Raw genomic sequence first — 14,312 nt, forward strand, 5'->3', positions numbered from 1 at the left:
GTCAGATTAAAAAAATATTGAACTAAACTCATCATCTTTGTAAGCGTATAAATACATATATTGAGAAATTAAATTTCTTTTATTTCCTATCACTAGCTTATACGAGAAGTGTTGCGAGGGAACACCAAACAAAATTCACCTAAGGCTCAGCCCATTGGGTAGGAGCCATAAGAATAGAAGCAAAGAAGAAGAACCATAGAGAGAAGAAAGTGAAATGTCTTGATTTTAAGTTTAAAAATGCACTGGCTAGGCCGTCGGGACAAACGGCAAGTCAGTGCTCACGTGAAAACCTCCTAATCACGCAAGGCTCTATTATCGACGTAAAAAAAAAGCATGAACAACAGTTAGTTTGACGTGCCCAATGCTGCCAAACTGGAGTGCAGCACGCCTGTCAATGTTTATAATAAACGGCGTGCACAATACCATTTTTAGTGCTTGCCGCTGTACGCGCTTGATTGGTCGCCGAGTGTTTGTATGACAATTTAGACATCTTCTAATCGAACTATGATGACATCGGGAGCCTCAGACTTTGCTCATAAAGTGACAATGTCTCATATGAGGCCACCTTATCCTACATCACATGACCAAAGTGGACACTTACGGAATGGCAGCTGAAACATTGCCTTTGACGCCAAAAGACAGTGGCTGCAATGGTGTTTTGGAAAAACCGCATCTTCCATTTTTCGCCTGTCACCGAGTGAACTACGCTGTGACGTCATCATCCAAGCGCACGAGACCGATGTTTAGTACAAGAAGGTTTGACGAAGGTATCATCGATCATGGAGAGGCTTTATTTCTTTGTGGCTCTTACTGCTGCAGTCGAAGTGGGCTCTCGTCTTTGGGGATGTGTCTGTTTCTTTAATTCTTGGAGCGAATACCGCAGAAAGCATAGACAGGATAGACTTTGAATCTGGTACATAACAAGAGGTAAAGAGAAAGCACCCGCAGCCAGTGAAGGCGTGTAGCACCTTCAGCAGCCCAGTTCAATGTCCGTGAGGCTCTGTATGCTGCGTCCTCGCAGCTTTTCCGGGGTGTGGCACCGAGCCCGCAGCCTGCGGTCTGAGTGGCGCCGAAGGTGGCCCAGCTTGCAGTCACAGTGAAGCCAGTTGTCTGCACCATTCGGAAGAATAAGTTTATAGTTAGACTAAGGCTACTTTGAGCATTCACGATATCTAATCCGAGATGTTCTCTATCAAAGATCAGTATCTTCTGCTTCACTCACGCCGTTCACATCGGTTGATAAACCACTTATTTATCTAAAATGTGCAAACGAACAAGAACAGTACATTCAATAGCGAAACAAATGAACACCGTGGTATTCTGCGAAAGACACCGTGGTACTTTCAACAATCTCTGCGTACACACACAAACACACACACCTAAAATTTTCGGCATACACAATCGACAAATGCTTCGGGGGGTTCAGTCTTCTGCAAGCGTTTAAGAATGGTGGGCGAACGTGGGAAAATCTTTGCATATATGCAATGTTCCGCAAAAAGGCCTGCCTGCGCCTCGGGGCACAGGGCAGGCGCTAGTGAAAATTGCGTTTCGTGGGTGTGCTGTCTTTCTTTTTGACTGCATTACCTACTGGAACCATCGAATTTGTTTCTCGCATATATATATATATATATATATATATATATATATATATATATATATATATATATATATATATATATATATATATGTTATCACACCTAAAAGGTATATTTAAGTTGGCGCAAGTACAATAAAACAAGAAGTTTATTTAAAATTTTGTTTCGTGTCTTCCTAGTTTGTTCTTTTTATAGATATTTACTTTTTTGGTGAGATTTGCGAGTGGCAGATTATTGCACTTTTCGCAAAGGCAGCGGCTAAGCGTTTACAGACATGGTAGTATAGTTGTGAACTTTCAACAAACATTCGGTTTCTCATGTTTTTTATGAAAATCGCCACTCGTGAATGCTTTCTTATTGCTTGATGTTTGATTGATTTATATGTAGGGTTTAATGCCTCAAAATTACTATATGGTTACGAGAGACGCCCTAGAGGAGGGTTCTAAAAATTTCTACCACTTGGGGTTCATTACGCGCACGCAATGTGAGCACACGGGCCTACAGCATTTTAGGCTTCATTGAAAATGCAGCCGCCGCAGCCGTGTTTTCTATTGCTAAAAATACAATTGCTTCCTGGCTACTGATTATAGTGCCAGTTATGCAAATACAAGTAATTCACATGTGATATTTCCTCTTTTTTATTTCGAATAGCCGGCTTGTATATCTTGCCTAAACGTCAGTTGAGATAAGCATCCTCTTTGGTTTAGAATGCTGTCTCTAAAGAAATTACCCTTAAAAAACTTAAACCTGCACGAACAATCGAACCTTAAGCGTAGTAAGCCTGCATATATACTGCGTTTAACTGAAACACATGATAAGGGGCGTGGGTATTCGTGACGTAAAGGGAGAGGGGGTTGTCACGACTATTGTCCTTTCACAATACCCTCGCATGTCCACAGCTTCTGCATGTAGGGTTAGCAAACATGATGAGCTTAGTGCTGAAAAAGACAAAAAAATTTCACACACAGGGCAGGCACTTTCTCTCACGTGAGTTCGAAGATTTTAGTGCTAAAGTCACCGTGCTTTCTAACCAACAACACGACCAACAAATTCTCAATACGTGTAGTGATACAAGTCCCAAACAGAAGCTAAGTATATCTATTTCCGAAACAATAATCCTACAAAAATACCGCCACACTGCGATGAATGGGGTTCATTGCAATAAGAACCGTCGGCGCACCATGTGCACTTTCATTTACAGGTCTTTGAAAGCACGCAGTGTGCTTCACTACGAAAGTAACATAAGTAACCGAAAGTAACATAAGCCCTCCTCTACGGCGTCTCTCATAATCATATGGTGGTTTTGGGACGTTAAACCCCACATATCTATATATCTAACTTTGTTCCACCTAGCGGACTTCTGGAGAACTGATGTGCAAGCGAAATTGTGAGTTTATGCCTTCATCATTGTAGAGGGCGCGAAAAGTTGCAGTGATAGTGCTCCTTCATTGTGAGCGCAGTTTACCAGCGTTGTATCAGAACAGGGGTATCAAACACGCGGTTTGTAGGTCGCATGTGACCCGCGGATGCCTTACTAGAGGCTTTTGGCTTAAGAATAAACAACAATTTCGTGACTGTGCTTCAATTATTCATTAGTTCGTTAACTTTAATGACGTTTATAAAATACATTGCGCATTACCTTTGGTAGAGCGGGCAAAACTGATGTACGCCAAGGAGCACTTATGGAATAACTTCGCCTACGAAACGACACCGGCGGCAGACACCATGATAAGTACCAGATATTTGAGCCAACCCCATAAGCGTGCTTGGTTCCTCTTAAAAGAGAGGGGAGAGAAGGCATTTCGCAGCGCCCCCCTGTGCCGTCACGAAACTTCACAGTCACGCTAGAAGACAACTTTGCCAGCTGCCCAAAGCTGCCGCAACATGGCACCACTCTGCAAAACGGGCATCGTTCGCGGGCCGAGACGTTTCTGCGGTGTGACACCAGGTGACGATTGTAGAGCTTTTTGTGCTTTTGCGTTACATTTTGGAATAGCTGAAGTCTGAATGCAGGACAACAATGCTGAATACTTCTTATGTGCCGGGAGCTAGCTGCGTTGGAAGACAACAAGAAAAACAAGTTTCTTTATCGAGAAATAAGAGACAAGTCCCATTTCAGTGGCAGAGAAATTCATGAAGCCGTGCTACCTAGATTAGAATCACCAGAAAGAACACAATTGTGCACAATTTTTGGCGTACTGCGCTATGGCGTCAAGCACGCAGATATCGGTGTTGTCAGACCTAAAACCAAAAGAATACTTGTATAACGCTACAGCGCTGACGGTTAGAACAGATGATGGCTCGTTTTTTTTGTCAGCACAATATCTAATCACCGGGTCGTAATTTGTTTTAATGTTGACACTCCTGTGGTTTAAAACTGCCGCGTGGTGACTTACTTCCAAGCAGTACAACAGTGCTGGTGTCGTTGAGTACACCGGAGAGGTGGCGCTCCTCAATGGTGGTGATCTTGTTTCCCTCCAGGTCCAGAAATGCCAGAGCCGGAAAGCCATCACCGAAGCCAGCCGGAATGGCCCTCAGGTCATTGTAGCTTAGAGAAAAGAAGAAAGTCGTCACTGGTACTTGAGAAAAATGCCAATCTGCCGAAGAGCAGCTTCATGCTCGAGGAAACTCACGCGTCGACACGTTTAGTTTCGAAAAAAAAAAGTGAGAAGTGGTAACGAAGAGTTGGAAGGTGAACGATATGCTGGCCCCGGTTGAGTGATATTTCTTAGGAAAAGAAAAATGAACCAGCACTGCAACTACAGGTAAAAGTAGTGAGAGGATGAAGTGTTGTTCACCGCTCATCTTCAGCCGCTAGCGTACCATGGCTGACTAATAAGCGTAAGAGATCATAATAAATTACATAACAAGAAAGTGGAATGAGGCAGAGTTGAAGGCCGAAACCTCCAACATCTGTTCAAAAAGAGATGTGAGCCACTATCTCCATGTAACCACGCCCACGTAAGTACGCCCGCTAAGTGAATGTAGAGAAGCATGTACTTCCTTCACATCGCCTATGCGGAATTCACGAAGGTAAAAAATAGAAACTCAAAAAGAGTGGGAGGGGCTTCAAACGTTGCAAGAATGTGAAGCACGTCGAAACCATACTTCGAATTTTTGTCGACCTGATGACAAAGTTTTTGCTGATTTTCTCAAACTTATAATGAACAGAAGTTACCCACAGAGGCTCACGCATTGATTTGACATTTCACTACTGCGAATGTGTAAAAACGACACATGTGCTTCATGCTACTGCAGAGATCATAGGAAAATGCTTGTAAGTTTCGTAGAATTGCAATGTAAGTAGTGTCGGGCCAAACACCACGCAAATGAAAAATAGTATCTTACGCATATTCCTCAATGCCAGTTCATCACTCAAGCCGGGCACGATATTATACACTACAATGTATTCCTGAACACTGTGGCATGGCATGCAACAAGCTCGATGATGGTAAGCCAGAGTCACCGTGCATAATCCCCCCCCTCCATCGGAATGGAAGTAATATACTCGCGAAGTGACCTCGACACGTTGTTATCCTACACAACCAATGCGAAGCACACGAACGCTTTTAAACAGAGACATAGCCAAGCGGCACGCAGGACAGACGCTTTCTTTCGTCTATCTTCCCGTCGCATAGTGCTCGTCTTTTTCACCTCAAGTATGAACCAACTTGTCTGAACCCACGCCTTGCTACACAACCACTTAGGCGTCTCAGTCGGCCCATCAATCTGTGCGAAATAGGCTCCGAATTGACATCTCGCCTCTAGAGTAGTATGAAGCGAAGCTAACCCACTTTGCTACAAAGAATTTACATGGCGTTGTGCTCACCCAACGCCACGCAACATCATCCACCATGCAGACTGCCTGAACTGTAAATGCTGCTAAATGTGTCAAGCAACAGAGCAACAATTTTATGAATGCGCACTTTGGGTGTCATGATATTCAACACTGGCAAAGATTTGTGTGGCAATGCTAAGTGAAAAGGTATTTTTTTCAGAAGTGTGCCATAACGCAAATTGAACAACTGCTACATATGCTTATATGTTTATGGTATCTGTTTAACATAACTGTTATGTTTTCAAGAGCACAGTACTGGACACCAGACTGTAGTGAAACCATCACGTTTCGGGTTATTGTAGATACACGCAACTTTTTTCTCCCCCTGGTCACATTCATCACCGACTTTTTACCTTTTCCTTTATTTCTTGGCGCAAAGTGCCACGCAAGAGCTCACGAGCTTACACTGCATCTTTACCTTCAATGAATTACATATCTTTCTCTTTCTCTCTCTGTGTGAGGTGGATATGTGTATTTGGGCTGTGAATCAAGTGGGCAGACGTACTTCGCGGGAAATGAATGTGGAAGATAGGCTCTGTGGTGATGGAAGTTTTTCAGCAGATTCGCTGAAAGTTCTTGAGCACATTACCCGAAGGTGCGAGTAAGAATAGAAAGAGGCAACATAAAGAAGTGAAATATAAGTTACAAAATAAAACAATAAAACTTGACAAAATAACCAAGAAGGTTATTATGAACACCCATAAATAATAATTGACCAATACCACACGTGACACAAATTAAAATGACTTGAAATGCAATTCTCTCTTGGTTCTCACTCAAATAAGTGTTTGCCTGCCAAATATTCCTTGCTATATGCTGTAGACATAGCTTCCTTTCATCTTCTATTTTTAAAGTAGGCTCCTCGACGCCCAGTAGCGGCAGGTGTACTTACTCGAGGTCGATGCTTCGCAGTTTGAGCGCTGGGGTGGGTAGCATGTTCCGGGAGAAGAGTGCGAGCTTCGAATCCCGGATCACGACGTACTCTAGGTATGGAAGCTCTGAAAGCCAACCGTCTTCAATGCTTTCGACGCTCGAATGGAGCACGCTTACGCCCCGCACAGTGCGCGGTAGGCGGCCGAAGTCTCGGCCAAGCCTCAGACCACTCATTTTCACCAGCCCGAGGGTCTTCAGACGTGGTAGCTTCTGTAAGGTCTCCCAGCTGGCTGGAAGCGTGCTGCCGTAACTGTAAAGGCAAACAAGCCGTTTAACATCATCATATCTGGCTATTTTCTTCCTGATGAACATCAGCAAGTCATGCATATTAGCTGGCATCTATCACTAACCACACAGAAGTCTTTATTTCTGCAAAAGTGTCAGACAGTTCAATGAGGTATACAGAGTGTTTTTCAGTAGGCTTTGCCATGTTACACTGGCAACAGTTCACTGATCCCTGAAGATCACTAGCTCATGTATAGTGTGCAAGACTCACAACTTCGCTCTTTGAATCTGATAACTGCATCAGTTAGCAACTAGTTTAGGCGTTGCTGCAATAAGGGACACTCCCACCTTTACTCATTAGCTATTGGTCAATAAACGTTTTCTCCGCCTTGGTAAACTAAGAAGGCATCGAGGCCATGTGTTACACTGCAAGGACAATATATTTTCCTTGCAGTGTAAATTGTTCCATATTTTCCTTGCAGTGTGTTACACTGCAAGGAAAATATGGAACAATTTTTTTATTATTTGAGAACCAGCGAAACTGCGTTCAGCGAAGAATCTGTTTTCAATTGCAAAATGTTCGTCTCTGCGACGCGTTATCGTTAGCAATCGACATCAGAAATAGCATCCCGAACTCCTGCTACCTGACTCATTTTGTGCGGGGTTTGTTCACACGCACGCATGACGCTCTACGAATTATATCTCCTACTTCCCCGTTTAGGGGTGAGATGCATACTTTCCTGACTCAGCTTATACCTCGAACAATCACAGAGTGCAATTCATGAGCATCATCTTCACGCTTGCTACACAGAAAGTTTAAATCTTTTGTTTTTTGTGTTTTTATATCCATCCTTTCCTGCTTTTTTTGCACTACTGTGTAAAAAATAAAAAATACCGTGAGTTATATCTCAACTTTTCTCACCTGCCTGGTACACTTTTACTTCCATTCACCCCAACTTCTCGCGACCTATTCAAACTGCAACGTCGTTCAACGCCTTCAATATTGCAGCCTCGTATTTTATAATAAACTATTGCCCTTCACTCACTAAAGAGTAGAATCATCCTCCCATAGCAATTGTTGCCAAAAAAATTTTAAAAAATTGGGGAGCCTCTAAGTACGCCGTTTGCAGGAGCGTAGCTTGCAGTTTGGTTCGTGGGGATTCACACCGAACCGAGAAGGGGGGGGGGGGGGGGCACATGTATCAGCTTTTCTTTTTGACGTCACTATCGACGGTAGGTTAAGCAGATGGCGTACATGTATATCAAGCCATGAGATTCCCCCTCTCCTATGCATAAGGTTGTGAAGAGAGTAAGTAAAAGTACTGTAAGAATGATTTATTGATAAGTGGGGTTTAACATCCTTGGTCCTCCCACACGTTGGTGATCTGCGCCGCAACCTGCGCCGCAGACGACTCTGGTCGACATCGCACGCAGCGCCCCCATGCCGATCGTCTACTTAAGGGGTCATCGTCAGTGAGCCATCGGGATTTACAGAGAAGGGCTCAGCTCACACCGCTAATTTCATGTTTTTGGGTGAGTGTAAAGCCTAGTGCTTTATTTAACACTTCCAAACTTCTTGCTGCAAATCCCAAGTGAAGTGTAATGAATGATGGGTTGTGATCTGTCTGCGTACCGTGCGAGGATTGGTTGTTTCTTCGCTCGCTGTAAATTGAACACGTCACGTTCCCATGTATGATTACGGCCTGCCTTACTCACTGATTGTTGTCGTTCCGGAGGACGGTGTTTCTTGGTGCTGTTCTGTGTCGCCCATTTGATAATCTGCGCGGAAGATGTTGAGACCAATCCTGGTCCAGACAAAATAGACCAAGTTATTTCCTTCCTAAAAGAACTATCACAGACAAATGAAAAATTTCACAAGGAGACGTCAATAAAGCTGAAGGACATTCAAACGAACGTTACCGACATTAAAAGGCGGCTCAGTGTAGTGGAAGGCAAACTAAGCGCAATCGACAACCTGCGTCAGGATGTCACCAGTGTTAACGAAGCCGTTCAAGAATCCCAGGTACAGCTGCAGACCATTAAGACTAAACAACCAGAACAAACCGAATTTGTAGTCGACGACTTAAATAACCGAATGCGAAGAAACAACCTGATTTTCAAGGGCATTTCCGAGGAACCAGATGAAAAATGGGCAGATACGGAACGTTTGATTACGGAATTCGTGTCTGCTCAATTAGGCATTCAGGCAGGAGAAATCGAGCGAGCGCACAGGGTGGGCCGGCCCAAACCAGAACAAAGTCGCCCAATTGTGACAAAATAATTGAACTACAAAGATAAAAACAACATTCTAACGAACGCTTCTAAGCTAAAGAAGTTAAAAGAACCTCGCGTATGGATTGAGGAAGACTTCTCGCGACGATTACAAGTTGTGAGAAAAAAACTGCGAGACTTCGCTCGGGAGAACCGCACCCAAAATCAGAAGTACAGGGTTGTCTTTGATAAACTGCTTCTTGGAAACAAGTGTTATTCATTCGACTCAGCAAAAAATGAGATAGTCTGTCTTCCAATGAACGAAGAATCTACGTCAAGCATGCCACCTTCACACAGAGTGGATAATTCAGGAGGGGAAGATGATACTATTGGTGACTGACATGAAACCGTTAAGGCAGCAAAGAATTTATCAATTTTAGTGTGCAAATTTCGTAGTGTGCTTCCAAAGCAAGATCAGTTATTTGCATTTGTAGAATCATGTTCGGCAGACATTGTTCTGGGCACAGAGACATAGTTGACTCCCGAAATTAACAATACCAAACTGTCACTCTCTAAAGCATTTACGATATTCAGGAGAGACCGAGTGGCCGCACGCGGTGGTGGAGTAGTAGTGGCCATAAAAAATGCGTTTCGTGCTCGCATTGTTCCCACGAGTTGCGATATAGAAATTCTGTGGGTTCTGATTGAAATGTGCCCTTCTGTAACTTGTGTCGTCGGGGTGTTTTACCACCCACCCGATTACCCTCAAGAATTTGTGGAAAATTTAAATGATTCTTTAGACGCTATGCAGGACAAATACCCAGCATCACCAATTATTCTAGGTGGTGATTTTAATTACCCTGCGATAGATTGGCAATCCTACACACCTCTGGGCGGTACAAGAAAGAACGAATGCAAGAAATTTTTAGATGTGCTTTCTTTATTTCATTTGCAACAAATAGTTTGTGAATGCACACATGGCGATGCCATTTAGGATCTGGTATTAACTACCGAGCAGGGAAAATTGACTGTCCGTGTTTTGGAATCTATTAGTGATCATAATGTTCTCCACTGTGAATATGCATTAAAAAATAACAAACCTGTGCAGTCAAAGAAAACTATCTACAGTTACGCACGCGCAAATGTTGATCTTATCCTCCAAAAGTTGTCATATTTTTGTGTTGAATTTTTGTGCACAATGCGTAACCGCACTGTTAATGATAACTGGATCTGTGTCAAAAACAAACTAGTCGAACTAAAGCATCAGCACATCCCAAGGTCGAAATTGTTTCATCAGCTCAAAGCGCATGGTTCACGTCACACGTAAAAAGAGCAATAAATAAGAAGAAACGCTCGTACTCAAAAGCCAAGTCCTCTAACTCGGATGGTGATTGGGAACGCTATCGCGAAGCATCAAAAAACTGCAAATCTTCAATTCAAGATTCCAAAGAAAAATTCTATAATAATGGTATTGTCAGCATGTTAAAAAATAATACAAAAAAATTCTGAAATATGATCAATCCCAAACGGAACTCACAAGTGAGTATAGATATAGTCAAAGAAGGCGAATTACTTTCACCATCCGAGGTTGCGACTGAACTTGACTCTTTTTTATCTCTGTTTTCACCGATGAAAGTAATCATATAGTGGTTTTGGGACGTTAAACCCTACATATCAATCAATCACCGATGAAAGCCCACTACCACTTGAACTTCACCCAGCTTCTATTTTGACTTTTATGAGAGGCATTACCATCACACCAGAAGAAATTGAATGTGCCATAGATCGACTTTCGGATAGTTTCGCCCCAGGACCCGATGGCATTTGTCCAAAACTGCTCAAAATGACTAAACCAATTATAGCTTGTATCTTAGCCGCCATTTTTCAACAGTCACTCGACACCGGTATCATACCGGATGACTGGAAAATCGCACGCGTCGTTCCCGTATTTAAATCCGGCAACAGATCAGAACTTTCAAATTATATACCGATCTCCTTAACAAGCATACCATGCAAAATTCTAGAACATATCATATCATCAGCCGTTATGACGTATCTTACAAAGCACAACTTTTTTTATATTCATCAGCATAGATTTCTTCGAGGGCGTTCGTGTGAAACCCAATTATTTGAGCTTATAACCGACCTACATCAGGCCGTTCATGAGTCATTCCAAATTGATGCCATATTTATCAACTTTGCAAAAGCGTTTGATAAAGTACCCCATAAACGCCTAATGATGAAACTTGCCCGGCTTAAAATAAACAGCAGCGTACTCAATTGGATTGCAGCATTTTTAACCAAGCGCTATCAATACGTTTCCGTAAACGACCACGATTCCCCCTTAACCGAAGTCAAATCAGGAGTGCCTCAGGGCTCTGTACTGGAACCAATTTTATTCTTGGTTTATATTAATGACATAGGCAATAACATAAGTTCTAACGTTCGGTTATTCGCCGACGATAGCGTAATTTACAAAAAAAATTAACACCTCTGAAGATTCTAATACTTTACAGACCGACCTGAATAATATTGTTAACCTGTGCGACAATTGGCAAATGCAAATAAGTGCTTTCAAAACAAAAGCTATGACATTTACTAGGTCTACTAACATGCATCTAAATTCGTATTGTATTAATAACACAGCCATCGAAAACGTTTCTACGCTCAAATATCTGGGTGTGTATTTGTCGTCTAACCTTACGTGGAATGAGCACATTGATGCTATAATTTCCAAGGCAAGTAAAACACTCGGCTTCATCAGACGAAATTTGTATTTAGCTAATCAGTAAACTAAACTTTTAGCTTATACTTCATTAGTTCGATCCGAACTCGACTACGCGTCTATTATTTGGAACCCAAACCAGGCATACTTAACAAACAGACTGGAGGCCTTGCAAAATAAAGCAGCACGTCTTATTACTAAGAATTATTCTCGCACATCTAGCATAACTGCCTTTGAAGAATCTCTACAGCTGCCCTCCCTGGAAAAACGAAGAATACTAGCATTACTGTGTCACTTCCACCGGCTCTATCATAGTGCGTCGTCATTTGCTGCATCGCATATCAAACCTGCCCATCGAACTTTACGCGTGTAAATCACCCTTTCAAAGTCCTCCCCTTGTTTGCCCGTACTAATCTTTTTCGTCAATCCCCGTTGTTCTTGGCCATCTTTCATTGGAATCGATTACCAGAAGATATTGACACAATTCATAATCACGATTTGTTTGTAAGCCACTTGAAGCGATTTTTATTATCAGAGCCATGAACCATGTACTATGTGCACTTGCTTTGTATTTCTTTTCCATTTATTTTTGTTTGTTTGTTTGCTTTTCTACCATTTTTCGTTACACGCCTGCTCTTGACTGTGTTTGCTCTTGAATTGAAATGTACTCAACACATTGTTCTCCCCCCCCCCCCTATGTAATGCCCTTCGGGGCCTTTAGGGCATCTGAATAAAAAAAACCACCGTATTATTATGAGAGACACCGTAGTGGAAAGCTCCGGAAATTTAGGCCAGCTGGGCTTTTTTAACGTGCACCCAAATCCAAGCACCAGGCCTACAGCATTTACCCCTTCAGTGAAAATGCAGCCGCCGCCGCCGGGATTTGATCCCGCGACCGGCAGGTCAGCAGCCGAGTACATTCGCCACTAGACCACCGCAGCGGGGCTGTACTGTAAGAAGTACTATAAAATACAGTAAACGGCTGGTACAGTGACAATTTGAAGCAACGACCTTTAACTGCACGATTGAATAGACTAGTCTTCGAGAACGCATTATTGCGGTGACCCACCTGATCGTAGAAGACATCGTTATTTGTTATACTCTCCGTACATGCCATAGTCCTCCTCTGGGCGAAGTGCGTTTCACAAGTCAGGCACGGTTACGCTTACAACGAGGAATGAGAACTAAACGCAGCATATTTTTGTACATTCGTAATAACATTTAGGTTTTGTTTATATGCTGTGTGGATTGCTTACTGTCAATACTGAGTGTGTTCCTTGACGACTACATGCTAAAATTTGAAGAACGGTCGGTCGAAACCAACTGGAATATTTTTAAAGATAAAGTCGCAAGTTTGGTTCACAGGTACATCTCACTGCATGCTACCTCAGGTAAACATAGGTCCCCCTGGTTTACCTCTTCGTTGACTCACCTGTTAAATAGGAAGAAGCGCGCGTTTAACAAAGCCAAACAGAGTAAGAAATCAGGTCGATGAAGCGCTTATCGTGAATGTACTACGCAGTGTAAAGAGGCAGCCGAGAAAGCAAAGGAAACGTTTTATATGAACACACTTCCCTCGTAACTTGTAAAGAACGCGAAAAAGTTTTGGAATGTCGTGGGTGGTCATAAACAGAATGAAATATCTTTAAGTGACCGCAACGGTGTACCAATTCCAAGTTCTGAGTGTTGTTCTGTGCTCAATATTGTATTTTCTAAATCTTTTTTATCATCAGCAGTGTCTTTTCCCTGTATTACTGATTATAACTTCGCCGTTATGGATCCCGTTGTTATTGATTTTGATGGTGTACAGAAGCTAATTCGTGGCCTGAACTTGTCTTCGTTTAGCGGAGTGGATGGCATCACTCTAAAGTTTTTGAAAAGTACGGATGTTTATTCGTCAATGTTTTTGTCCAAACTGTTTTCCCAGTCATTAGAGTCTTGTTCGTTACCACGTGACTGGAACTTGGGCAAGGTGGTACCATTATTTAAATCTGGTGATGCACAGTCCGCTTTGAATTACGGACCGATATTCCTCACCAGTGTACCTTGTAAGCTTTTAGAACACATAATTTATTCTCATCTCATAGCCTTTCTAGATAAAAATTTATTCTTCTCTCCCTGTCAACATGGCTTCCGTAAACATTTTCATGTGAAACTCAAATGGTTTCGTTTGCACATGAACTTTTAGCGGCATTGGACAGTGGACTAATCATTGTATATTCCTGGACTTCTCTAAGGCTTTTGATCTTGTTTCTCACCAGTTACTCGGTTTTAAGCGAAGTAAATTAAACATTGACCGCAATCTATCAAAATGGATTGAATACTTTCTCAATAACCGAACTCAGTTTGTCCCCACCAACAATAACAACTCACAAGCGTCTCCTGTTATTTCTGGTGTGCCACAGGGGTCCGTTTTCGGCCCTCTTCTCCTTCTTGTTTATATCAATGACCTGCCTATTTATATTCTATCATCAAATAAATTATTTGCTGGTGATTGTGTTAATTATAGAAATGCTTGCACTAATATTGACGCTAATTTCCTGCAACAAGATTTTAATGCAGTTTTTTCCTGGTGCACTAGATGGAACATGCGGCCTAATGCTAATAAATGCAAGGTAATGCGAGTTTCTCGCGCCCCTGGTTCTATTGACGTTCCCGAATACCTAATTAACGATAGTGTTTTAGAAAGTGTTTTATGCTACAAGTATCTTGAAGTGAAATTTACCTCTAATTTCTCATGGCACACTCATGTCACCTACGTATTTAAGAATGCCAATCGCACTCT

At 42.3% G+C, this 14,312-nt stretch overlaps 1 protein-coding gene across 1 annotated transcript in view; it reads right to left on the reverse strand.

The window, feature by feature from the left end:
- Nucleotides 1-770: 770 nt before the first annotated feature.
- LOC119160863 (uncharacterized) overlaps nucleotides 771-14,312 on the reverse strand; it is a 38,679-nt gene continuing 25,137 nt past the window's right edge. The window contains exons 2-4 of the mRNA XM_037413132.2: nucleotides 6,326-6,616; nucleotides 3,992-4,143; nucleotides 771-1,110 (exon numbers count right to left, since the gene is read on the reverse strand). Of these exons, the coding sequence (XP_037269029.1) occupies nucleotides 971-1,110; nucleotides 3,992-4,143; nucleotides 6,326-6,616 (583 nt within the window). The 3' untranslated portion in view covers nucleotides 771-970. The remainder of the gene's footprint in view (nucleotides 1,111-3,991; nucleotides 4,144-6,325; nucleotides 6,617-14,312) is intronic.

Source organism: Rhipicephalus microplus, chromosome X (assembly GCF_043290135.1).
Source record: "Rhipicephalus microplus isolate Deutch F79 chromosome X, USDA_Rmic, whole genome shotgun sequence".
Lineage (NCBI taxonomy): Eukaryota > Metazoa > Arthropoda > Arachnida > Ixodida > Ixodidae > Rhipicephalus > Rhipicephalus microplus.